The sequence below is a fragment of the Rattus norvegicus genome, chromosome 9, assembly GCF_036323735.1.
Source record: "Rattus norvegicus strain BN/NHsdMcwi chromosome 9, GRCr8, whole genome shotgun sequence".
Taxonomy (NCBI): domain Eukaryota; kingdom Metazoa; phylum Chordata; class Mammalia; order Rodentia; family Muridae; genus Rattus; species Rattus norvegicus.
The window spans coordinates 87,248,996-87,275,241 of NC_086027.1; the positions used below are offsets into that span (position 1 = coordinate 87,248,996).

At 44.8% G+C, this 26,246-nt stretch overlaps 1 protein-coding gene across 5 annotated transcripts in view; it reads left to right on the top strand.

Annotated features, from left to right (window-relative positions):
• The window catches only part of Sgpp2 (sphingosine-1-phosphate phosphatase 2), a 120,633-nt gene that overhangs the window by 37,841 nt on the left and 56,546 nt on the right, over positions 1–26,246 (top strand). For all 5 annotated transcript variants that reach the window (XM_039083380.2, XM_063266995.1, XM_039083382.2 and 2 more), the window contains exon 2: positions 15,307–15,465. Coding sequence is in view for 3 of the 5 variants with exons in the window: in XM_063266995.1 (XP_063123065.1) it covers positions 15,307–15,465 (159 nt within the window). In the remaining 2 variants the exon portion in view is untranslated. The remainder of the gene's footprint in view (positions 1–15,306; positions 15,466–26,246) is intronic.

Consider the following 26,246-nt stretch of genomic DNA (forward strand, 5'->3'; position numbering starts at 1 on the left):
AGGGCAGCTTAGGTCTTGGGTGTAGATCAGTGCCTACTGAGGCAAAGCTGTTGTTCACCTCAGGCCTGACCTGAACTTTGTGACATGAGCAAGTGTGGCATATGGGCTTGGGCATTTGAGCGGGGAATGCTAGGATTCCAGAGGCTTGGAGAAAGATCTAGAAGACGGGCCTTGCTCTGCAAAGAACTCCACAGAGGAACTTGCTTTGAGAGCAGGGTCAATGTGGAACTTCTAAACTACGTCCCAGGTTGTAGATCCTGGAGATAGAACCAGGACTGGCTATGCCTTTTTCTCCCAGGAGCACTGGCTGTCTTTCAGCACCTGCCAGTGGGGATGAACTCAGTTTCCTGCCGTTCACTGTAAACCCAGAGTGGGACAACACTGGTTGGAGTTGCCCTCGAAGACCCACTTGTGAAAAAAAAAAGCAAGAAAATAGAAGGGGACTAGTTGGGAGGAGGAAGGGATCAGCCAGAGTGTAAGGGGAACAGAGAGAGCACGAAGGGGGTTGTGAGTAAGATCAAAATACATTATATAGGGGCTGGAGAGATGGCTCAGTGGTTAAGAGCACTGACTGAGTTCAATTCCCAGCAACCACATGGTGGCTCACAACCATCTGTAATGGGATCTGATGCCCTCTTCTGGTGTATCTGAAGACAGCTACAGCGTAATCACATACATAAAATAAATAAACAAATAAAATATATGTATGATGTTATGTACATATATGATATTATATACATGTATGACACTATGTACATGTAGGAAAATGTCATGAGAGCCACTGTCTCCTTTTGCCTCCATACTTTTTAAAGTCGCTCCCTGATTTTTTTTGGGGGGGGATATAAACATAAATGTCTAGGTGAGGCATCAAGACTGACCAAAATTAAAATTCCACTAGAGTCTAGCTTGGACCAATGAGTTGTTTTGAAATTATTTACAGGATGATGGATAAGGGGTTTGCTACAGGGCTGTGGGCAACTTATGGGTGGCCACACTGTTAAAGGGTTCTAGTCCTTGCAATTATGAACTACTTATAAATCTTTAGGAGAGACACTCCTCTTATATGTCATCTTGTGACCTACAGGTCAGATGCCAGCTTTGGGCATCATTCCTAAGCCGCTGTCTACCTTGTTTTTTTGCCAGGATCTCCCAATGGCCTGATGTTCTCCAATTAGGCTATGTTGGCTGGCCATTACCTCTCCAAGTCTGAGATTATGAGTACATGTCCCAAAGCCTGGCTTTTAAAACATGGTTTCTGAGAATCAGTTTTGAATGCAAAGAGAGAGTCATTTCTGACTGACAGGATCGAAGTTACTCTGATGACCAACAGCAAAAGCCGTACCCAGGAGACAGTTGCACAGCCCATTCCTAGGACTGGGGGTGTAACCCATGGAGAACTTTCCTAGTGGAGACCCAGAGCCCCAGAACTTCAAAAACTGAAAATAAAAGGAAAACAAAAAGTCAAACAACATCCGTAGGCAGTTCCTGTTCACAGCTGTAACAGGACTTCAGTGTGTTCTGGATTGTAATGGATTCTCAGTGGAGACAGCTCATACTGTTCTGCTCACACATTAGCCCTTTCACACTTTAATGCACGATAGAAGCACAAGAGACCCTCTTCACAATTCCCCGGAGACTCTGGATCCAAAATGGGGCTAGGATTCTGAATTTGTGACATCCAAACTACTGTCTGGAAGCCACACTTCCATGGACAAGGACTTCAATGTTCCTGAAGTCATCCTTTTAACTAGAGGTGTTCTCATGCACAGCAGTCTGTCAAGATGGCAGGTTCTCTCTGATGGGGGTGCTGAGTGGGGGCTTCATGTACTTGGACCTCCACCAGCCATCCTCTTTATGTTTTGCTTTGTTTCTGAGAAGGGTCTCACTAGCTAGCCCTGGCCGACCTGGAACTGACCCTATGCAGTCCAGACTGTCCTCCTGCTCCTGCCTCCTGGGTGCTGGGATTAAAGACGTGCACCCCCACCCCTGACTCCATCAGCCATTCTGACATGAGGTTACAAGACTTCAAATGTTCTTTTCCTCCCATCCAAGTCTTCGACCTTGGAACAGCCACCCCAATTTACCGTTTTCCTTGGATGTGCAGAGACAACAGAGACAAGCCATCAAGGTCTAGCTTCCTCCCCTACTGAGAGAGAAGTCATAGTTCTTGGGCCATTTCTGACACGTCAGGGTCATCAGCTCAGGTCAGCCAGAACCTTCTGGAAAGCATCTTCCTGTGGAAAGAAATGAGAACCACATTCAGCCCACTTGGTCATCCCTGAGGTCTGTTTCTGTAGGTGTAGGAACTGCAGTCTATGTCTACTGAGCAGGAATCCCAGAGGTCCTGTACGGGTGGTGCTGGATCCTGGTTGAAGCCCAGAGCCTGCGGGTGAATTCAGGGTGGGTCGATGCTCAGCCTGTGGCATTCAGTCGCCATCCGTGAATGAAAAACTCACTTTCTCTGGATTTCATCAAATTGTTTTGGTTCCTGTGGTTTCTTACTAAATAACTATCATCAAATCCCACATGGCGAAGCCAGGGCCTGACACAGACACAAGCATTACTCATCTTCTGGATGGACCTCGAGGCTCACTGAACTCTCGGTTTTAATTTCAGATAGAGAATGGGAGCATGCGGAGGTCACTACAGGCAGAGCATTCTTCCTCCTTCCGCTCTGCCATAATCTGAATTACCCTTTCAGGATAATTTCCTTGCCTCTTTCTCTTCCACCCTGATTTTTCCTCTCTCCCCTTCAGTTTGTTTGCTTCCTTTGCTGTATTTCCCACCAAGGGCAGATCGCCTCCGGAAACCCTTTCTCTTTTACCATCAACAGAAATAACGCAAGCACTCCTACCATTGATTGATCGTGTACCGTGTGTCCGGCTCACCACACTGTGTCTGGCACTTGTGTTCATTTGGTCTTCCCGATGCCTTGATAAGGGAAGCTGCTTGTGCAGGCTCCCAGCAGAGCATGGAAGCTCAGAGGTGACCAACAGATGCTATTGGGGCCACGGTGTAAGAACACCCAGGTTCTCTGAGGTTCTCTTCTCCTTTTAACTCAGCCAAACGTTGCCTCAAGTTGAGTAGGCTTATGGACTTCCAACCCATGGAGGGCTTGGCCTCGCCTGCTGTAAGATAGGTACAGAATGCTTCTTCTAGCTTGTCTTGTGTTATGGCCCAGGCCTATTCTCAAGGCAGTCTTCATTTCCTCAGCAGCATGCCTGGGCTGTGGCCCTTAGCCGACCTTAAAGGATACCCCCAAAACTTTTGCAGAGGATGAAAGAGTCAGGCACAGTGGCACAGCACTACACGTTGTGAGAGTAAGGAGGCAGAAAGCATGGAGGAGAAACTTTAAGGCTTTAAGACTTTAAGATTCAAGCAGGGCACACTGTCAGTGTGGATGTGTGTGTGTGAGTGTGTGTGTGTGTGTGTGTGTGTGTGTGTGTGTGAGAGTGAGAGAGAGAGAGAGAGAGAGAGAGAGAATAGAAAACGTGATGCGTCCATGTGCTCTAGCATAGGGGCAAGGAACTCTAGTAGAAAGTGTCTTCAGTGAAAGAGAGACATGCCCGTGTAACCACTAGTGCCCAGGGGACTTGGGTGCCCTCTCAGACTTTGCCTCCTCCAACAGAAGGGTGTAGAGGAAAGTGCAATACAGCAAAAATGGAGTCAACACCAGGATGTAGAATACGTTTCAGTACTTCAGAGGCTGAGGCAAGCAGATCTCTGAGTTCAAGGCCAGGCTGGTCTATAGAGTGAGTTCCAGGTTAGCCAGGGCTACTCGGAGAAGCCCTTTCTTGAAACAAAACAAAACAAAACAAAAGTCCTCAGACCTAGTGAAATGCCTAGGGCATATTAAGTAATACTACAACACTTAAGACGAATGCAGTCACACTTGAGTGAAATCACCTGTCACTGCTCATGGCTTTGAAGTGGGAGGGGACATCAGAAATGTTCAAAGAGTCTGGGACTGAGGAGTGGGACAATGGGTAACTTAGGTTTTGCTTTTGACTTTTCAGATGGTTTCAAGTAAAAGGTATTCATCAGAAGAGCAAATGGTAGTCAGATACCAGGGAAGAAAACAAAATATAAAAAGCCCAAACTTTCACCTCAAAAATAAAGTTAAAAAAACAAGTCATGGGGCACAAAGAAACCAGAGGGTGGCAACAGACTGGGTGGGGAACCCATTGTTTCCCCAGAGTGTGATGTTTCTTAGTGTTTCTTTTATGTGTGTACACACAATTTCAAAGCTCTTCCTGAGTTTATTTTTGTGGCTGGTGATTTTAAGTGCCATTAGACCCACCCTTCCAGTGGGAAGCCACAATTTGAAACTGTGCAGAAGGTTGAAGGGATACCTTACAAGTTTTCCACGTGGAAAAGACTTAGGAGGGGTATGGGTAAGGCCAGACCCTGTGGACAGAATGCCCTCTCCCATTTCCAGCAAGTCCTTTCTCAATCTGGTCCATCCCTGCTCCACAATGATGTCTGCTGCCTAATGACAAGTCACCTCTGGGAGGGCAGAATGGACCAAAGAGGTTCCCAAGTCCTGTCTTGTCCTTCCCATCCTGGATTCCTTTAGACTTGTAGGAAGTGGAGGGAGATTTAAGATGTGGGGGAGGGGCTCCCACAGAGCAACTACCTTTGTGCTGTGTCCTTCTCTGTGGTACCCACACTTCTCCCATAAGAGTCTTGGATAAAGAAAAGAGGAAGCTCTGTATCCAAGAAAGAAGGAAGAAGGAGGCACTCAGGTAAAACCTTGGCTTGGCATTGAGTTCATCGGGCTTCGGGTTTGTCACTATTTATTTTAATGTTTGCTTTAAACTCCAACACGGGGAAAAGATTATTAAGGAGAAAGATCTCACACATGTCTGAATAGCTGTCTTATGCTTTGGTGACTTCTTTTAAAGCTTTAGAAAAAGCTTTTGAAGACTGAAGTGTGATGCCGAGTACCACAACACATACCTGTAATCCTATCTCAGAGCTGAGAGAGGAGAAGGGTTTGAGGCCAGGTGGGGCTTTATTGAAACTGCAAACATCTGCAGGCAAATCAAACCAAGGACGGAAAGAATGATAGAGGGAAGACAAGGAAGGAAAGAGTGATGGAGGAAAGAACAAAGGAAGAGAGGGTTGGGTAGTGCTCAGTGGTACAACTATTACCTAGCATTGCAAAGCCCTGGGTTTGGTCATTTGTACTGAAAAAATAAATTCTTTAGAGGAAATTCAGACCAGATAGGGACATAAAACAAAGTTAAAGGAGACAGTCAACCCTGCCACGTCTGTGTTCTTCATTCTGCAACACCCCCAACCCCCATGTATGTGCATGTATATGCATGTGTGTGTGCGTGCATACATGCGTGCATGCGTGTTTGTGCTTGAGCAAGTAGAGGGGGAGTGGAATTTTCCAGATTAGAACTAATGAACCCAAGTTCATACGACTCCTTCTTGAACATCACCTTGATCTTCCAAATGTCACTTTGATAAGTTAATATAAACAAATCAGAAACATCTGCAGCAACCCCCCCTTCCCCCAACACACAAGAGCTTAAAGTTAAATGGAAAAAATGTTTGGCACAAGTGTTTTGGGTTTTAGCGGATCCAAAATGTTTTGAAAAATAGTCCTAAGACATTTTGGAAGTCTGAAGGACAGCTGGCTGGCTCTCCTTTTAGAAATGGCCGTGGTTATTTCTGTTCTCCCCATCCCCCATTGCTCTTCTGTTTTATGGAGGAGATGCTCTTGCAAAGGCTCAGGTCTCAGTCCTCTGAAGGTCTGTGCATTGTCATCCCCTGCAGACACTGATGTTCCTCTCTCCTTAACCCATCCCTGATTCTGTTCTTAAGCAAAACCAAAACTCTAGATTTTAGGCCAGAGGCAGGGGAAGTTTTAAAAGTCATAAGGAAGCAAGATTGTGTCCAATTGCAAAGTCCATTCCTAGACTCAGGTCCAAGGTCATGGGTAACCTAGATCATTGTGTCCTACTGTTGAGATTTTCCCAGTTGGTAACCCAGGCTCACCATTCCTGATGAGACTCAACACAGTCACTATTCCTTGAGAAGAAGACAGAAGATGCCAGCTGTTCAGAGCATGAGCTGAGATCTGAAGGATCAGTCAGGAAAAAAACCACCATTGAGTTGTATAAAGGCTATAACTACTGTTTTTAAACGCTGCACAATACCCAGACCCCTTCACCCTCCCTGGTAGTCTTGGATTTAGACAGAGAGACCTTGAGAGAAGCCAACAAAGCAGAGGAAACGATTAGTGTGCGATTTCCTTCCCAGCTCTTGTTTGAAGAAGTCATCCTTCCATTTAAGACAGCAGGTAGGTAGATGGCCCAACCTATAATCTGAGCTGGACCGATAGGTGAAAGATGAGACCTTTGCAATGTAATCATCATTGTTTTCCTTATGGACTAGAAGGCCTTGATTCCCTAATGTTAAAAAAAAAGCACTTAAAAGCAGTGTTAGCATGCTAGCTGATAGATTTGTGTCAGGATAAGACATGGCTGCCTCATGGCAAAGTCGATGGGACTCCTCCATAGTGTCTGAAATCATCATTGCTAATGTTATTTTTCCCATTACATTTATTTTGTACTTATTTACCCTTTGGTTCTTGAGCTGGAGATCAGGTTCACCCTAAGCATGTTATGCTACCACTAAGCTGCACCTCTATGAAATTTAAGAAATAAGAGGAAAATATAAAAGTGGAGCAACCCATTGTAGATGAAGTCATAACTCTCTTAGCCTCTTGAAAAATGTTCCAGTAACCAGGGTGTGTTTGCATACACCTATAAACAAAGCATTTAAGAGTACAAGGAGTTTAAGGCTAGCCTGGGCTACATGGTGAATTCCAGGATAGCCTGGACCTCTCTCTGGAAACAACTACAACAAATGCTCAATCCACATGTTATTGTTCCTCAGGTGTCAGCGTCAAATCTTGACTAGACATAGCATCTGCATCTTACTTCTTCCCTGCCATTCATACCCCTTACCTAGTACACAGAGCCATTTTCTGTTTAGGGGCACTTTGACTAAACATCTGTCTCTGGCCTGCAGTCTCCAGCAGAACCAGTGCCTGCCCTCCAACCAGAGTTCAGGTCTCAGGCTTGAAGACAATCCCTTGACACACGAGTGTCAGTCATCCTACAAGCACACCACTGTCTGTGATGTTACACTAGAACTTAACTGCTAAATGAGACAGTGTTGCTTTCTGCCTACCTCCCATCACTAAAGTGGTTGCAGTAAGTAGTAGATGGTCTCTAGACATGGGTCGACTTGTAATGGCTTGCCCTTTTCCCTATTTTAGTCTATGTTGGACACTATTAGTTTGTACCTGCCATATTTACATGCTAAGTTGGTACCTTATGACAGCTGGGAGAGAAGGTCTTTCATTATTATTCCTCACTATGTCACGTAAGAACACATCATGGAACCCCGTTCTAGTGAGGATTTTGATTTCTTTAAAAACCCAGTTATGTTGTATGAATATGCTTTTCTTTTTAATACCAGATATGGATATGTGACTACTTCAGATTGTCCACAACTGCTATGATTTGTCTCATGCTCTAAGAGGGGCGTGATATTACCAGCTGCAGATAGTTTACATTTGGAATTCTGTATTCTTGAGACTGTGTTTAAGTGGGAGAGCTCTGAGAGGGCACTGGGTGGCTGCCGCTCCTTCTGCTGCTGCCCCCACTGATACTGGTCCCTGCTTCTGTCAGTCCCTGCTGCTGTTGGTTCCTGTTGTTTTGCTTTTTTTTTTTCCCCTCTGAGTTGCTGGTTTGCTGTTTGCTGGGTTTCTGGATTGCAAGTTGGATGTATCCTGATAACAAGATTGGCCTCTAGGAACTCATTGTCCCTAATCAGCAGGAAGTAGTCTAAAGAGGTCTACGTCCTCTTACCCTCTAACCTTCTTTCTTGCCTACCTAGTGTGGGGTTGGAAGGGATTGGGGTGGAGAAAGTTGGTAGCTATAAGAACCTAATAAAGTAGCCAAAGAATATGGATAAACCCAGCCTCTCAGGAAAGAGGTAGCAGGGCCAAGACTTTGTGAGGCGCCATGTTCCTCACATTTAACCTTCCCCATGCCTGTGCTTTGAGTAGAAATTCTGGTTGAAAACAGAGCATGAGTCAGCAAAAGCAACAAGAGGACTTTACCCTTTGGTCTATTGTTTTTGGGGTCACCACTCCCCACAGAAAGGCATTTTTCCAGTGACTTCCTGGTCCAGTGAGTGGTATCTGTATCTCATATGGTGACACCTGCTCCTCCCGTAACTGCAAGAGTTACCACCGTGATAATGGCCTTGGGTGATCTTGGAACAATGGAACAGCCACTAGTCAGCTTGGGTTAGAAAAGGCGAAATTTAGAATTTCCAGTGTTGATCTTAATGTTACGGTCTTCTCCGAGATTTTTATTTCACCTTGAAAATAAACAAGATTTCCTTTTTCTCAGTTAAGTATAGAAGTAAATAGTGTCATAGAGACCCTAATGACAGATGCTCCTCCCACATGGGAGCTTGGCTTTTAGGTTGGGATTAAGGTGATACAAATGTCCTTGTTAGGGCAACAAATGAGGTTTATTTTCTGTTTTATGCTGGTCTGAGAGGGCAAGGCCAGCCTTTAAACCTGTGACCCCCATCTCTTTACTAATTTGAGGTTTATTATCCATAAATTATGTAAACTTCCCCCAAATCAAGGACGGAAGCTCCAAGCCATCTTATTTTATTCTGCTAATGAGTCAGTCCTCTGGTCAGACTGCTGTTTCGCTGGAGTGTGTATTTCATGAGCTCTCCCTTTTGTGGCCTTCTCTAAGGAGGGGCTTGACTCCACTCCGTTCTTGCCCTTAGCCTATAGCAGGATTCCCCAGAGGCTTCGTTTTGCTCAACATTCTAATCTGTTGCTTTAGTTACCTCAGATTCTCACCACCACTTGTTGTGTCCTTTATGGCTGAAGATTAAATCTGAGTCTGCCTTAATCCTCACACACGTGATCCTTATTACTGAGGGTGTGACCCAGCCCCACCAGTGTGCATCATCATCCCCTGGGAGCTGCTTCTGCTCAGTCCTTCCCCAGATCAATTTGCATCTTAACAGTTGGTGATTTGACTGTCCATTAGAATTGAGAAGCACTTTGCAGAAAATTCTACTGCTTTCACTACAACCACACCACCCTCTAACCATCACAACTATCACCACCATCATCATCGCTGTCGTCATCGTCATCATCATCGTCGTCGTCGTCATCCTCATCATCGTTGTCATCATCATGGCAACACTTAGCTTCTAGCTTTCACTGAGAAATTGTCTCCTGTTGACCCATTGCCATAGGCGCCATTGGTGTGTTCTGTAAAAGGCCTTAAGGTATTTTAAAGTCATTTAAAATTGTTTCTAGGGAGTTCCACTGAGAATAAACTCCTTGTACTGTCCTCTGATGAGATGTTCTGGTTGTCCTATTGGTGTCTTGAACTTGACCTTTAGAAGAAGAAAAGAGAATACACAGATAACATGGCCTTGTTGCAAGGTTCTTAGAGTTCATCCGATGCCTTGGAGACCTCAAAGTTGGATTAGAATACCTACAGCTCATGTGTACTTTGGGCCAAAGATTAATAACAGGAAGGCGATATCTGGGCCAAGAAGAATCTAAGCTCAGTGTTTTGCCAACTGATTGCCAAACAGTCCTGACAGATGCTGTTGAGGACTTAGAATGAGTAAGAGAAATGTGGCCCAAGACAGGTTCCCCAGGCCCTTCCGCACTTTCAACCTATTTAGAACAGACACTCAGTTTTACTGTGTAACAGCTGTGGGACAACATCCTATTTAATGCATTGTTCCCTCCTCCAATCTCCAATCATTTTTAACCATACATTAAAAAGCAACTAGGGGCAGGTGTGGTGGTACTCAACTCAGGTCAAGTGAGGCAGGAGGGGTACCAGTTTGAAATCAGCAATACTTGGTCTGAGAGTGAGAGTGAGGGACACATCTCAGATGTAGATGCTTTAAAAATAAAATGGCTGAGCCTTCTACGCTGTCCTTTACATCCTTCCCAATCAAGGTCAGCACAGGTTGGAGAAGCAAACGGACTTCCCCAAGGTCACACTTTGCTTTGACTAAAAGCCATTTCTTGTGTTCCTCCTCTGAAAGTCTGGGCCGGCTGCCAGGTCTGCTAGGCATTTGCCTCTCTGCTGTCTGGATCAGCCCTTTTTAAAATTCGGCCACGCTGACCTGGGTGGCTATTCTTAGCACTTAGGACTCCTGTGTTTGTGATTAGAAAACAGGCGCTGCTCAGATATTCTGAACAGAGCTAAGTCAAGAAGCCGTCCATACTGGGCACTGGCTGTTTCCTTAGGTAGCCAGCCGGGTTCCTGTCACTTTCTTATTATTCAAGCACTAACAGCAGCCCTGCAGAAGATGGATGGCCTGAAAACAGCAGCGGCTTCTCTCCAGAGACAAGATAGGAACTCTGATATAGGAGAATGCCCATTTGGAAAATTTGGAGCCAAATAGGGAAGGTGTGATAAGAAAACTGAGATCACAGGAAAACAAAATGCCCCAGGAAAACACAATCAATCTGTAAGATCCACTAATGAGAAAACTCGATGACGTTACACAGCCTGCAGGGTAATTTCCACTTTATTACCCTTGTTTGTCAGACATTCCGATTTGACTGTGCGGCAGATAATGCGCAACCGGAAAGCATTTGTCCCTTGTTTTAATAACAGAAAACGTCATAGCATGTATCAAACTGGAAGGGGCAAAAAGATCACAGTACAGAAGCCAATTGCCAAGGACAAAGAGAAGGCACACGCAACATTTTAAGAGCTGTTCTCGGTCATCCTGCTGCATATCCCTGTTCAGTACCATCTCATTCTTCTGTAACGTGGCATGTTTGTCTCTGTGTCTCCTAAACAAAGACCCCAGAACATGGCGCCAGCATGCGAGCCATCAGGCCCTTACATGCAGCAAGCTGGGAGCATGGAAGTAGAGATTGGGGTGAGGACTTCTTTCTCCTACTTGTTTCCCTCCTCTCATTCCCTCTCCATCTCTATTTCTAACCCTTGTTCTTGTCTCTTCAGTGGTTCCTGAGGACACCAACATATACCAGACATTGGAATTCTGGTTCTTTTCCTAAGCTGTAGTGAAGCCCTATACACTGGGATCTCCTTCAAGAGAAACTCGTATTTCTAAAGATTGTGTATGTGTGAATGAGCATGCCGCTGTGCCACGATGTGGTCACGTGACGGTCAGAGGACAGCCTTGAATGTCTGTCTTCACCTTCCATTTTGCTTGAGATATTTCTTTGTTGTTCGCTGATGTATACCATAGATTCCCTGACCCATGAGTTTCTGAAGAGTCTCCTGTCTCTGCCTTCTATCTTGCCATAGGGGTGCTAGGACCAGCTCATCGTCTTCAGGTCTCTGTTGCTGCAATGAAACACAGTGACCAAAAGGCAAATTGGGGAGAAAAGGGTTTATTTGACTTACACAACTGTATCACTGTTCATCATCAAAGGAAGTAGGAACAGGAACTAAAACAGGATAAGAACCTTTCATTGGATACTTTTTATTTACATTTCAAATGTTATCCCCCTTCCCAGTTTCCCCTCCAGAAACCCACCATCCCATCCCCCCTCCCCTACTTCTATGAAGGTGCTCTTTCACCCACCCACCCATCCCTTCCCCCCTCCCACCTGACATTCCCCTACATTGGGGCAGGCATCAAGCCTTGACAAAACCAAGGGTCTTTTCCTCCCATTGATGCCTGACAAGGCCATCCTTTGCTACATATGCTGCTGGAGCCATAGGTCCATACTATGTACTCTTGTACTCTTAGGGTAGTGGTTTAGTCCCTGGGAGTTCTGGGGTGTCTGGTTGGTTAATATTATTGTTCTTCTTATGGGGTTGCAAACCCCTTCAGCTCCTTCAATTCTTTCTCTAACTCCTCCATTGGGGACCCCATTCTCAGTTCAATGTTTGTCTATGAGCATCCTCCTCTGTATTTATCAGGCTCTGGCAGAGCCTCTCAGGAGACAGTTATATGAGGCTCCTGTCAGCATGCACTTCTTGGCATCAGCAATATTGTCTGGGCTTGGTATCTGTATATGGGATGCATCCCCAGGTGGGGCAGCTTCTGGATGTTCTTTCCTTTCAGTCTCTGCTCCATACTTTGTAGAACCCAGAACCACCAGCCCAGGGATAGCACCACCCACAATGGGCTGGGCCCTTCCCCATTGATCACTAACTGAGAAAATGCCTTACAGCTGGATCTCATGGAGGCATTTCCTCAACTGAGGTTCCTTCCTCTCTGATGACTCGAGCTTGTGTCAAGTTAATACAAAACAAGCCAGTATACTCATGAAGCGTTCGGCTCTAAATGGGTTCTAGAGATCTCTCCATTCATGTCCTCATATTTGCACAGCAAATGCTTTACCTGCTGAACCATATCCCCAGCTCAAAAACTAGAGTCTTTTTGTAAAAAGATAAACATCTACAACTTTACTTGGGTACCTATAACCAAGGTTTTAGTGGTGAAGTTATTTATGTATCCAAAACTGTTACCTGAAAAACCTCCCTTCGGGCCTCACTGCCTTTCTTGCTTAGGGTCACTCTGTTGCCATTCTCTCTAAATTTCTTTAGAAGTAAGTTTCATTCCTGTGAGCTAGTGAGGACTACTCTCCTTTTAACATATAGGATACCACACTGGTATGAGGAACCCTACTTAGAGCAATCCTTGTGCCTCTTGACTTGAGTCTGAATTCTTGAACTAAAAATAACTAGTTCTAGTAAATCCAGACCCTCCTCTTAGTGCCAAAGGCATTAAACTGTTGCTGTGTCCCAGGGTGCTGTGGGGGAGGCTGAGACTGTGGAATAAAAAGCAGAACCTCTCAGAAAGGCAAAGGAGAGAGACGCGTACCTGGAAAAGAGCCAGTTGTATTGAGTACAGCTATATTTGTGTAGTTTCAAGGTTGTCTTCATTTTAATACCTAAAATATAAAAGTATTGTTGGCTGTTTTCAAGGGCTCTAAAATACTAGTCCTTTAAAAATCTATTTCCTACATATTATCCTCCTCAGTGCCCTTCAGCAAATGAGAGCTCCTCCCACACCTGCTCTCTGGATCATCCCCAGGTCACAGTGTAGCTACTGAGCCTTGAATACAGGCAGAGGATGAATGTCTCCAGAATAAATACACACGATATTTCCCCCTGCGTTCCCCTGGGGATTCAAAGATCTCTGACTTGGCATAAAACAAAACAAAATTGCAGACATCTAAGTCTTTAGGAAGCCTATCTGTCTGCTGCATGTCCCCTCTCTCCTCATTTTCAGTGTCTGCATTTCAGTTTTAGAATGTGTATGACTTTTGGTCGCATTAAGATTCTGCTTTATGCGTCTGGCACCATGCCTGCCACACACCTGTAATCCTAGTACATGGGAAGCCAAGGCAGATCACTGTCAGGTTTGAACTTGTGATACAGAGTTCCAGGCCAGCCAAAGTTACATACATAGTGAAACCCTGTCTCCAGAGAAGGAGGAAAGAAAGGGGAGAGAGACAGGGACAGAGAGATAAGATTTTTTTTATTCATTTAAAAAGTAAAATATTTTATTGTTAAATTGGTCACTAATATGCTATAATATAAAAGTGTTTACCATGGCATTTTACTTTCAGTTTTGTTGCTGTGACAAAATACTATGATAAAAATCAAATATGTGGCAAAAGGTTTATTTCAGCTTACAAATCTAAGTAATAGTCCAATGAAGTGAAGACAAAGCTACAAACGGAGATAGTGAATGGAAATATACTTGCTTGTGCTTGGTTCCATTTCTCTACTCCTAAACAGTTCAGGACTCTCTGCCTAGGGAATAATGCTGCCCACAGTGGACTTGTCTTCCCACATCAATTAACTTAATTAAGACAATCCCTACAGACATGCCCACAGGCCAACACAATGTAGACTAGTTCTGGTTGGCACTCCTTCCAGATAGTCTAAATTGTGTCAAGTTGACAATTAAAGTAATGGTCATATTGTATTAAGTGCAATGTCTGCTTGGTCCTGGCACCTCCTCCTCCTATTCATTCAAGGATAAGGTAAGAGCAGGGATGATAAATTTCGAGAACATTGTAACACTCCCTACATGTACTGGCTATATTTCTTTATACCATTCCTGTGGTGTGACTTTATTAGTCCTATTTTTAAAAAATGAACTTAAATGTAGAGGTAAGTCCTTTTCTACTGTCCCTAGGTTAGTTACCTATGGCTATTAAAATGACTTATTACTAACTTAGTATCTTAAGACAATGGGAATTTGTTCTCCTAAACCTCTGGTAGTTAGAAGTGTAAAATGGACCTTTATTGACTGAAATCAACTTGCCACCAAGGTCACCAAATTCCTTCTGGAGAGTCAAGAGAGGAATCTGTTTTCTTACTTTAAGCTTTCAGAGAACAGACACCTCGCACCCTTGGCTTGTGGCCCTTTCCTGCACCATCAAAGCTTGTCATACACTACCTCCTCTCTGGCCTTTGCTTCCGACATTTCAGATCCCTTCATCCTTTTTATCTTAAAGAATAGAAACAGAGAGCGTTTATTAAGAAAGGAAAAAGACTTGCCCAATGGTGAAAGTGGGCGTCTGAGTTTGGAAAACAGGTCAAAAACTTGGTGCCACCCCTTCACTGCTTCTTGTCAAGGATCCCTGTGACTACAGAGCCCAGGAAGATCCAGGAAAGCATCTCTACCCCCACCTCACTGTCTAATTGTATTTGCAAAGCCACCTCTGCTCTGTAACGGGATATAGTCACGTGTTCTAGAGACTGCAGGACGGAGTCTGTACTATACCATCCTCACTGTCTTTTCTCACTTGTGCTCAGAAGCTAAGCAGATTAGGTCTGGTTGGTACTTGGATGGGATGAGTAGGCATCTTTGAGAAAAGCACCATTTTCCTATCTGAATTCAGGAATCCATGTGGTACTGGCTCATTCTGGACCTCCTCCAGGTCTCTAGCCTTCTAGATATACAAAATAGAGGCTTGGGTTTGTTTTGTGTGTGTTGGTGTATGGAGGAGGAGGGGAGCTTCTGGTACTTCTGCCTTTGACGCCTTGTATTTAATCTTCCAAAAATAAACAAAGAAACTAAACCCCAAACAACAACAACCAGAAGACACTAATGTCTCCTACTCTTCTGTGTACAAGTGGGCTGATCCATATCCATCATTGATCCAGGCTGATCTTAATGAGACAGGAGACGGCAGCACCCTGGTAGTGAGTTTTGGGCAGGGATTTTTCCAGACACATTAAATGAACTCACGAACTCCTGGCCTTTGTCTTTCAGGCTTCTGGTGAGAAGCATGTTGTGAAGAATTATTTCTACTATTACCTGTTCCGGTTTTCAGCTGCTTTGGGTCAGGAGGTGTTCTACATCACATTTCTCCCATTCACCCACTGGAATATCGACCCTTATTTGTCCAGAAGATTGGTCGTGATATGGGTTGTAAGTATTTTGCCGTTATTACTATTTATTGTTTGCAGAGGCATGTAAGGTCTTGGTCCCTGCCTCGGTAGTTAAGTATCTTGCACAGGTGGTCTCTCTTTTTTCAAACCACTTACAGGAGAATTTGCTGGCTAGTCTATTTCAGGTAGCGCATAGATCAGACCAACCTGTGACTGCAGGTACTTTGCTGTTCCCCATCCTCTAAGTAATCAAGACCAGAGAAGAGAGGTAAGACAATGAACAGTGAACAAAGGAGCTTTGTACAAACCCTGTGGGGATGTGGACTAAAATCTTCCAAGAGACCATTTCAGTCAAATTTGATCGCAATCTAATTGGAAGCTGTAGTCTGGTAATTCCAAGCAGTGGGAAGCGATAACTCTTCTTCCGGTCGACGAATCAAAATGTCTGAGGCAGAGTGCCTAGCTGTAGGGTAGCAGTTCTCAACCTGTGGGTTGTGACCCCTTTGGGGGTCGGGGAGGTCCAACAACCCTTTCACAGGGGTGACATGTCTGATATCCTGTGTATCAGGTATTTACATTGTGATTCCTACCAGTAGCAAAATTATAGTTATGAAGTGGCAACGAATGTAATTTGATGGCTGGGGGTCACCACATCATGACGAACTGTATAAAGTGTTGCAGCTTTAGGAAGGTTGAGACCCACTGCTGTAGGGGGTGACATAGCTGTGACAAGTTCACGTATACAGTAGTAATCCTTCCCTCACTATGATGTCTCTTAGCCTTGCTTGGGAGAAAGTCCTGGGTGTTTTGTTGCTGTTTTTGCTTTTGCTTTTGCATGGGCACGTGTGTGCATGATGTCTCGTGCTCACATGTGTGGGTACATGTGTGTGAAGACAGAGACTGTCCCCGTCAGTCACTCTACTTTTCTATATGTATGTGTGCAACATCCTGTGTGTGAACACTCAAGCATGTAGGGTATGTACATGTGTGTGTGTGTGTGAGTGTGTGAGTGTGCATGTGTACAACTATGTATATGCCTTTCACTGTAATAGTGCCTTACACATTTTTCTTGCGACAAGAGTACTTTGTATCCTGAGCTAGCCTCACTCTGTTCCTAAGGCTGACCTTGAACTTCTGATCTCCCACCACCAGTCTTGGCTTTATTCATTCAATATTGTGGATTGAGCCCAGGGCCTTGTGTCTCTGTATTAAATGAGCTTCCTTCCCAATCTGGCTCAGACATCTTTTTTTCTACTTGCCTTGACAAAGCGATATTTTATCCCAGAAGATTTAGACAAGCATTTTGTTAAGTGAGCTGAAAAAAAAAAACCAAATCATTGTTTTCCTTTTCTGTTCCATGTAAGTTTTTTAAATTTCTTGGGCTCAGAAGCATCTTAGATGAAACAAGAGAGTCCATGATCCTGCCCTCTGATTAGAATTCCCACAGGGAGAGAAAGTCATTCTCTGGAAGATGAGCCAACATCTGAAATGTGATTGTCTGAGCTCTTGGCTTACATTTGGATGCAGTGACTCCCTCCCCACCCCCTACCGCCCCCAAAGGTATTTCATGATATTCGTTGATGAGCTGTGAGAGTAAACAATGGATACATCTATAAGAATCAAAATTGGTGGAATATAGATATAACAAAAGGTGGGTGTCCAGGCTAGCCTTAACAGAGCATGCTGAATCACAGGTTGGTCTTGGCACATGGCCTTTACCAGGGTTAGAGATGTATCTTGGTGGTACAAGCATTTTGCCTTTTGCTTTTCAAGATATCTCATGCTGTAGCCTTGGCTGGCCTGAAACTCGATGGGTAGACCAGGTTGGCCTTGAACTCACAGAGATCTGCTTGCCTTTGCCTTCCTAGTGCCAGGATTAAAGGAGTGCACCTGACTGCTTGGTGGTACAAGTGCTTGCCTGGCATAAACAAGACCCTGGGGTTGCACCCTCGCATTAAATAAAAAAAGCATTTGCGTGCCTTTTCCAGGATGCTCCCTTTGCTTTATTTATTTACTTTACACTTGATGTGTTTATTTTTTATGTTTGCATGTGTTAGAGGTGCTACGGCATGTGTGTAGAGTTCAGAGGGCAAGCTGAAGGAGTCAGTACTCTTGCCCCATGTGGCTCCAGGGAACTCAGCACATCAGCATTTTTGCCAGGTGGCTTTACCTACTGAGTCATCTCGCTGGCTCCTTTCTCAATAGTTCAGGCACAAATGTCATCCCTCCCCACCGTCTTACCCTTTGTGACCTCTTGGCTTCTTTTAAAGCATTTGGGTTTGAGATGTCTGGCTTCTGGCACTTAATGTTTCTGGCCTGCAGCTTTCCTGTCCCTAAATAGCTTGCTCAGCAGGGACCAGCTTTTGGGAAACCTGGTCCTTGCTGTTTAGACAAGCATTTTAAAGAACCCCTAGCCAATTTTAAAGAACGCATTATCAAAAATGTATTCCCACTTATCTAACATATAAACATTATTTTAAAGTGTGTGTTATCATAGCTAAACAATTTCAGTTTTCCTCATGATATTACAAGCCCTTTGATGATTCTGGCAGTTTCTAAGCATGACCAACTTCTCCCCTAAATCATTCATGGCTTTTGAATATCTCCCTGATCAGAAGCAAGTCATGGTCCTGCTGAAGGGAGAGAAGGGTTTGCTCCCACCTCCAACACAGCTTGGAGGTTGGAACAGAGGCTTGTGGTCCTAAAAGAAGCCCCTGGCTGATGTGACTTAGGTATTGTGTCTTTGTTGCCAGTTACAGGGGTGTTCAGAATCATTCAGAGAAGTGGGGTATGCTGTGAGCTTACAGGGAATCTGGGAACCACAACCTCAGAGGGCTGAAAGTAGGGACTGGTGTGGTTGTCAGTTACAACCCAGCTCTGAGTGTTTCCTTTACCTCCAGCTGTCAGTGGGAAGGTTTCTGTCTCAATTCCAATTTTCAAGACAGTTGGATGCAGCTCATTCTAGAGTTCCTTCCCACAAATCCATCCATCTCTGGCCAGTCCCTTAGACTGGCTGTTCTTGGTGCAAACAACTGTGGGTAGGGATGGGGAGAGATAAATGACTGGGGTACCAGTGCCGTGGACCAGGCTCTGGAACATGAGGGACCTATCTGATGAAATACAAAACAGAAGCCCTATTGGAGGCATGTAGTGATTCTAGCCTTGCAGATCCCACTGGTTTAAGGACACACTCGAGACTTCTGGAGGCTTTTCACATGGTCACACATGTACTCTGTATGTGACACTTAAAAGAGACCCCTCTGTGGAGTGCAAGAAGGTGAAAAAGAGCAAAAGTGGGTTGGAATGATCTTAAAGAAGCGAAGTTTTTGTGCTGTGCTGTCCTCCATGATTTTTGTCAATTTCATGAACCCCCTCAATAAAAAAGAGTTTTCTTGAAATGACTGCCAGTCAAACCTAATGTTCAATTATTTGTAGTTTGCCTGCTGCCATGTGCAGTGCAATTAAAGGGGTAGTGTCGCCAAAGCTTAATGACTTGTCAAATGTATACACCTTTTTACCGCTCATAGATGCCACAGCCTGGCAGTACAGAAAACCAGAAAAGCACAATGTTCCTTCCAGTGAGCCCTTGGGGGCCTGCACTTTCTCAACAAAGAAGCTTAAGATGAAGAGCTCAGGTTAAATTGCCTTCCTTCCTCTGCTCGGTTACTTACATCCAGGTACCTGGTGTGAGTAGCCCAGAGCAGATCTAAAGGCCACATTAAGTCGTGCCGTCGAGCACCTTAGGGTCCTACCGCTGTTAGGGTTTGGTATCTTTATATGAAGCGGGGGACCCCGTACATCACTACGGGGTTGATGACATACCTAAAGAGATCAGTCTTCTCGACTGCCACCTGCCTAGAGAGGTGTGGATGAGGGCCTGCACCTCACACCCCCTGGCCTGGGGTCAACTTTGTAGAGCCAAAGGATGCCCCGAAATGTGATTATCTCCTAATCCTCTGTTTAAACTGCTCCCACTAGACACTTCAAAAGCTTGCCTGGCTTGTTAAATTGGTTCTCACTTGAGATTAATGAGTCTTTAAGCAGAGCCAACAATGGCCAGATTGAAACCCCCTATAACTGGCCCGGAATGCAATAGAATTAGGCGTCCAGGATTCTGCCCCATCCCTCTGAAGTAGAATGTGTAATTTAGCCTTAGTTAAATATTAAGTAAATGTCTTGCCGGGGTTGTTAGACTCAGTATATTGGCTTGGTCTTGACACATAATAGAGAAAAGTATTGGGTTTAGTGTAGGTTAACCATGAAGACCAAAAAAAGCCTGAAAACTGACTCATGTGGTAGATGAATACATCTGCCTCTCTGTAATTATCACATTATCTGAAAGTGACCCCTCCCATCCCTTTTTGTTATTGGTAGATATTCACTGTACATGGTGCTAGGTTTCATAGAGGCATTTTCATGTAAGCACATAATGTACTTTGATCATGCTCCTGCCTCATGACCCTCTCCTCCCGTTCTCCCTCACCCTTTCTCCTCCTGCGATGAGTCCGTTTAACTCCCTAAGAGAGTTTCACTTCTACCATCATGGTGTGTTTTTGCGTGCATGCACGTGTGTGCTCGTGTGTGTGTGTGTGTGTGTGTGTGTGTGTGTGTGTGTGTGTGTCTGTGTCTGTGCACTCATGTGGGTCTGTGTGCTTGTGCGTGGGTGTCTTACTTAATATATCTACTTAAACTGTGGCATCCACAAATGATAAGAAATAAAACATGCTGACTAGAACTTCCAAGCATGATGGTTATGTCTTAGTTTAGTTTCTACTGCTGTGAAAAAAACCAAGACCAAAAGCAACATGGGGAGGAATGGGTTTATTTGGTTTGCAGGTTACAGGCAGGGACTCAAAGCAGGAATCTTTGGGGGAACACTGATCTCTGGCCTGCTCCCCATGGCTTGCTCAGCCTGCTTCCAAATTGCACCTGCCAGAGGTGACACTGCCCTGGTTGCCTTGGCACATCAATCACTAATGACGAAAGTGCTCCCATACACTGGCCCACAGGCCGGGCCAACGGAGGTATTTTCTCAGTGGAAGTTCCCTCTTTCCATACAACTCAAAAAGTAACCAGGACAACGGTGTAAACCTGTGATCCTGGTGCTCAGAGACGGAAGCAGTAAGACTGTGCATTCAAGGACAGCCTAGGCTGGCCAGCGAGGCCCTGCGGAGAGATTGGGCAGAGGGAGAAAGGGAAGAGCAGGGAGAGGGAAGGAAAGGAGGAGAGAATATGCCTGTGAGACTGAATCAACAACTAGAAAACGTGCCCACCTGCTCCCTGCCACTGTCACCCTTAACTATTGTCCTCATCTCCTAAGCTCCTCAGCTCCTAAGGGAACTTATGCGTGGGAGCTCGGAGCCAGGAAGCTCAGATAGGTTTAAAGTCAGGTGAAACACAGAGTCCCGGAGGAAGGTCATCTTTAAAACTGCAATTAGGCTAAATTTGCATGGGGATGCCAGGCATATACCTGACCACATTCGGATGCAGAGTCTCGGCCATCTCTCTATTTCATTTCACTCCGGTTACCGATGCGCTCGACGCTCTGCCAAGAAAACTAAATCTGAATACAGCAGCTCCCCCTCGTAAGCCTAGCACTCAGGAGGCTGAGGCAAGAGGGTTGCCATGAGTCTGGGGCCAGCCTGGGCTCTAGAGCAAGACCCTGTCTCAAAAAGAAGACAATAAAACAAATAGCTGTGGCCAAATCATATTCAGACCCCAAACTAGGGCACATCCTGACAGGGCAGAATGTCAGGAAGCCTGTTTCTCCTTTGTACCATGGCTCCATCATCTACCTACAGGCAACCCATCCCTCAGCATCTTTATAAACATGCTGTTCTGGGCTGCCTTGTCCCCAGAATCTATTCTGCCTATTTGTAAAACAAAAGGAAGAAACTTATTTAGTCAATGGGCAAGGGGGGAAAAATCACTTTTTTTTCCAAATAAAAATTTCAAGAACTTTCTTAGGACAAACAGAAACCAAGCAAACAGGAACGTCAGCTGAGCTTGGTGGTGCATTCCCATGATCCCTTGTCACCTGGAAAGTGGAAGTATGAGGATCAGTTCCAGGCCAGCTATGGGAGACTTGTCTCCAAAGTCCAAACCGAAACACACAAAAGCAACAACAACGAAAATAAAAACCAGTTTTAAAATTTCAACGGCTTCTTGTAATGCTATATTTTTTTTTGAGGTGAAATGGTTCCCCCAGGAGCTTTTTATGGAGCACCTACTCTATGCCAACAGTTGTATATACCCATAGCCCCAGGTTACAAAGAGAACGTCTCACAAAGGGAGAGACCCGCAGAAGGAGATACCGCTACTGAAACAGGCAATTGTGGTCGCATGGAGCCTTCCATCCTTTGGTCCCTATCCATTTCGGTATGTCACCTCAAATGGCTGCGGCAGTCACTCAGAAATCTCTTTACCATTGGTTAGAAGGGCTCCACTTACATGACAGATACCCTGTGTGTTCTGTAACCACAGGACACACGCTGCTTCAGCTCTTTATGCTCTGGTTTCTTCTGTGGTGTTTCATCCTCAGCCCCACCTGCTGCCTGCCTGTCCCAGACTTTTGTTTTTTAATGCCCCTGTTGAAAGATGGGAGCATCCCTGGACTCTGAAGGACAGTGATGGTGAAGAGCTTTGGTCCTGTGGTTTCTGAATTAGAGGGAAGGCTGCCTGCTAATCTTAGGTCCGGCTTCCATTTCCTTATCCTTATTTGCAAAGCAACCAAGTGGAAAAGACTGCCTGAGGCCAAGAATGGGCCCTTTATCCTTTGAAGGAGGTGGGGCTTTGATCTGTAGGGGACTGGGCATTCACTTCTAAAGGTAGGCCTACTGCCATGCATCTAGCCTCTGGGTACCTTCATCCTTCTGAATTCTTGGCCACAATGAGACATGAGAGTGCTTAAGTCCCACATTGGAGCTGATGTAGCATGAGATGGGGGACAAGTTCCCATACTTAATTGTTTTGTCTGGTCATAGCTGAGAGGTTCTACTTCATATTGGCCTCTGGAATTTTATGGAAGCACAAAAACCTCTAGGCCCTGTGAACCTGATGGCTGTCCTCTCCGATTTCTTTACCCTTTCACCGTGCAGGACAAACTTCCCCAGAGGCCTTCTGTGTCCTGGGACTCTTTAGTAAGAGCACCCACACTTCCACGGGGTAACTTCATGGTGTATCTACTCCCAGCCACTAGCCCAGTCTTTTAGCTCTGCCAGCCTCTGTAATACACAGTGGCCAGAGGTACTGGGTTCTCTATGGGTCTTAACCCTCAGGAGACAGAGCCTTCCTAATCTGGTTACAGGTGTCAGCCTTCACTCACCAGATCTCCTACTTTCCCTCTTGATGTCCAAAACCCCAGCTTGGGCTGAATCTAACTCTGTGCTCTTAATCCATTCTCCTTGGGACAGAAGGCAAAGCCTTGACTAACTGCTTATGAATAAATAACACTGCAAAATGTGTCAGGCTCAGCCACCTTCAAGGTATGCAGCCTAGTGAGACTCTTCCTCAACCGCACTATATGCCAGTGTCCAAGAGAAGAAGAGCTCTCCCTGCAGTGAGATCTGTCTCTCCGGAATCCTGATTCCCACTGGGCAGGGTGTGGGCTTGAGAAACACAGAGAATGGAGGATAGGCCTGTTAGTCTCCTACACCTAAAAGCTTTTGGAGTCAAAGGGAGGGAACTGAGATTTGAAGTCAGAATGAACTGGTTCTAGACTCTTGAAGCCTCTGTGTCCTGGTGTTACCTCTCCCCTGTGGTTATATCAAGCATACTTTGGTGGGTTCGTGTATTTAAACATGCTCAGTTAATTTTGCTTTTCATTCTGTAAGGAATGAGGCACAGTAAGAAAACATGGAGGACTGCACTTGTAGATGAGCAATAGAGCATGTGCCTAGCATGGATTAGAACCTGGGTTCAATATCTAGTAGTGAGGAATAAGGAAAAAATGAGGGAGGAAGAACCTACTTAAAAAAACAAAAGCTCTATAAATCCTACCAGATTTGTTGGTCAAAGGTTATCTAATCTGTCCGTCTGTCTGCCTGTCTTTGTGGGGATCACAGTATACAGTGTATAGGCTGCTTTGTGATAAGGGATTTTATATATCACTAAAAGCAACTCTCAGTTCGTGATTTAAGAAGTTAGAATGAGCAGTGGGGTCGGAGAAGATTCATCAACACCTCAGTCTGAAAAAATGGAGTCAAAGGATAGTTTATGACGCTTCAGAATTAGGGCAGTTGGCTTCTGACTGGCAGTTGGTGACAGTTGCTTGCCCTGTGGTTTGTGTGGCCTGTGTTGCGTATGTAAAGGAAGATGAGAGAGGCCTCAGAGATGGGGCCTGTCCAGGATGAACTGCTAACTGCCTCAGCTTTGTGGTTAACTGTAGTAATAACTAGCCAAACAGTATGTGTACTGGGGGCCTCAGCTTGATTGACTATAAAATGTGTGTCCAGCAGGATGCCCTCAGGTAGTTTTATGATTATGAAAATTTTGGTGACTGGGCATCTTTGAGAATAGTCAGATCTCTTTAATTCTAAGTTCTGGCTTCAACCATGTATCTGCTCTTAAAAAAAAATTGCCCTGAGCCTAAGGGAGATGGATGGTTTAGTGGATAATGTACTCCCCTGTGAGAACTAAAGCTTGAATCCTCAGAACCCACACAGAACCAGGCAGGCACGGCGGCCCACCTGCAATCTCTGCTTTTGGAGGCAGGGTCAGGGGATCCCTAGAGTAAGCTGGCTCGTTAGACTAGCGAATCAGCAAGCTCTGGGTTCAAGTGAGACACTTCAACATATAAGTTAGAGAGGGATCGAAGAGAACACTCAGCATCACCTCCCAGCCTCAGCAGGCACACATGTGCCCACATGCATACACATATGCATGCATACATGCACATGTAAACACATGCATACACATTGCCCACATACGTGCAGTGCAAAGAATAAAGAATACTTGCCCTGGGTCATCCACATGTCTTTGTATTGGGTTGACTTTGCAGTCTTCCCCTGGGCTACACACAGGGAGAAGGATTTACAGTAATATACAAGGGACTCTTAGTGGCATCTGAGTCCCATCTGTTGTTATGACCAAGGACAAACAAAGGACAAAGGGTAGCTGTTTGGTGAGGGCACACTCAGGGACCTGTTATGTCCAGAGGTGATGTGAGCAAAAAGCAAGATCATAAGTTCGCTCTCTAGGGTCGGCTGAGGAGAGCATGAACATATATACATTCATTGTTTTCCCTGCTCGGTTCAGATTTAACTGAAAAAAGATGCTGCATGTTTTATTCCTTTTAACATTGAGTTTCTTCTGGCATTCCCAGGCACTGAAATCAGAGTGTGTGTTTTGGGGGGTGTGAAGGGGGAGCAGTGTTTTGTTCAATTTGAGTGTGCTCTTCAAACCTAGCAGCAGTTGGACTCTGTTGGATGGAGAATGGCATTCTGAAAGATTTCCAGAAACCTCTAGCTTGGAATTAGTAGGTTGTGAGAAGCAGTGAGCTTGCTTCATTTTGTTTCTCACAGTGTAAACAAATAAAAGCAGAGAAAAATGTTAGAGATGGTGTCCTGGTGAGCTTTAATCATCAGCTTGACAGTCTAGAGTCATCCTCGGAGAGTAGAAGCTTTGACCGAAGAAGTGTCTACATTAGGTTGCTCTGTGAGACATCGTTTTGGTTAGTAATTAATGCAGGAGGACCCAGCTCACTGTGGGCTGTACCGTTCTGCACACAGATCCTGGGCTGCAAACGGCATTCCTCCATGGTTTTTTGTTTCAGATACCTAACTTGGGTCCCTGCCCTGGCTTCCTAAATGATGATCGTGACATGGAATTTTCAGATGAGATGACTGTTGTTTATCATAGCGATAGAGTGAAACTGGGACAGAGAGTTTCTATTCTTAGGCTGCAAGAAAGGATCTAGACAAAGGAGAGTGTTGCACCCTCAATTAATATAAACCCGACACTCGATGCCCCTGGTCCATAACATACCTGGTAACTGTGTGAGGACTTCTCAGACATGTGTTGTGAAATAAAGAGGGCTGAAGAGATGGCTCAGCTATCTGTCCTTTGAGGCCTTTTCCCTTCTGGAGACTGGATTCAGAAATTTACATCTAGATTTATAATAAGAGTTTAGAATGTGTGTCAAAGATGAGTTTTTAATGCTCTCTGCCAAAGTCTACTGAGCAACAAGATAGATTTGGCTCTTGATCTTAGCGGGCAATCAGAGAGATGTGGCTTCATCACCGAAAGGATTAAAGCAAGAAAAACCTGCCAAGGGTCTAAGTTATGTTAGACCAGGTGCCTGCCCTTAAAAGCAAAACAATAAAACAACACAGCAGTAACCTGAAATGATGTGCTCAGGCTGCCCTATCTTGTCCCCTGGTTCTCTTGTGGATGCTAACGTTGAGTGTGTATGCATTTCTGAGACGTGTGTCTAGGGAATTTTACGTGAGAGGCGGGGAAACATCCTAAGGGGCATCTGAGGCTGTTTTTCCTTAAAACTGAAGCATAAAGAGCCACACGTGTGTTAGAACCTGGTCCAGAAAAATGCGCGTGATGAGTGCGTGAAAGTTTTGTGAGAAAAACTTTCTGAAAAGCTAATTTTGGTGACTAGCACCCAAATTAAAACCCAGAGCATCGTAAATATGCCTTTGTGGTCATTTGGACATCTGTCAACCTTTACAATCTGAAATTGATTTATTGTTGTTATTATTTATTATTTATTATTATTAATTAATGATGGTGGGGATTGAACTCAGGACGCTGAATATGCTAAGCATGTGTCTGCCACCGCACTGTGCCACTGGCAGCTACAGTGTGATTATT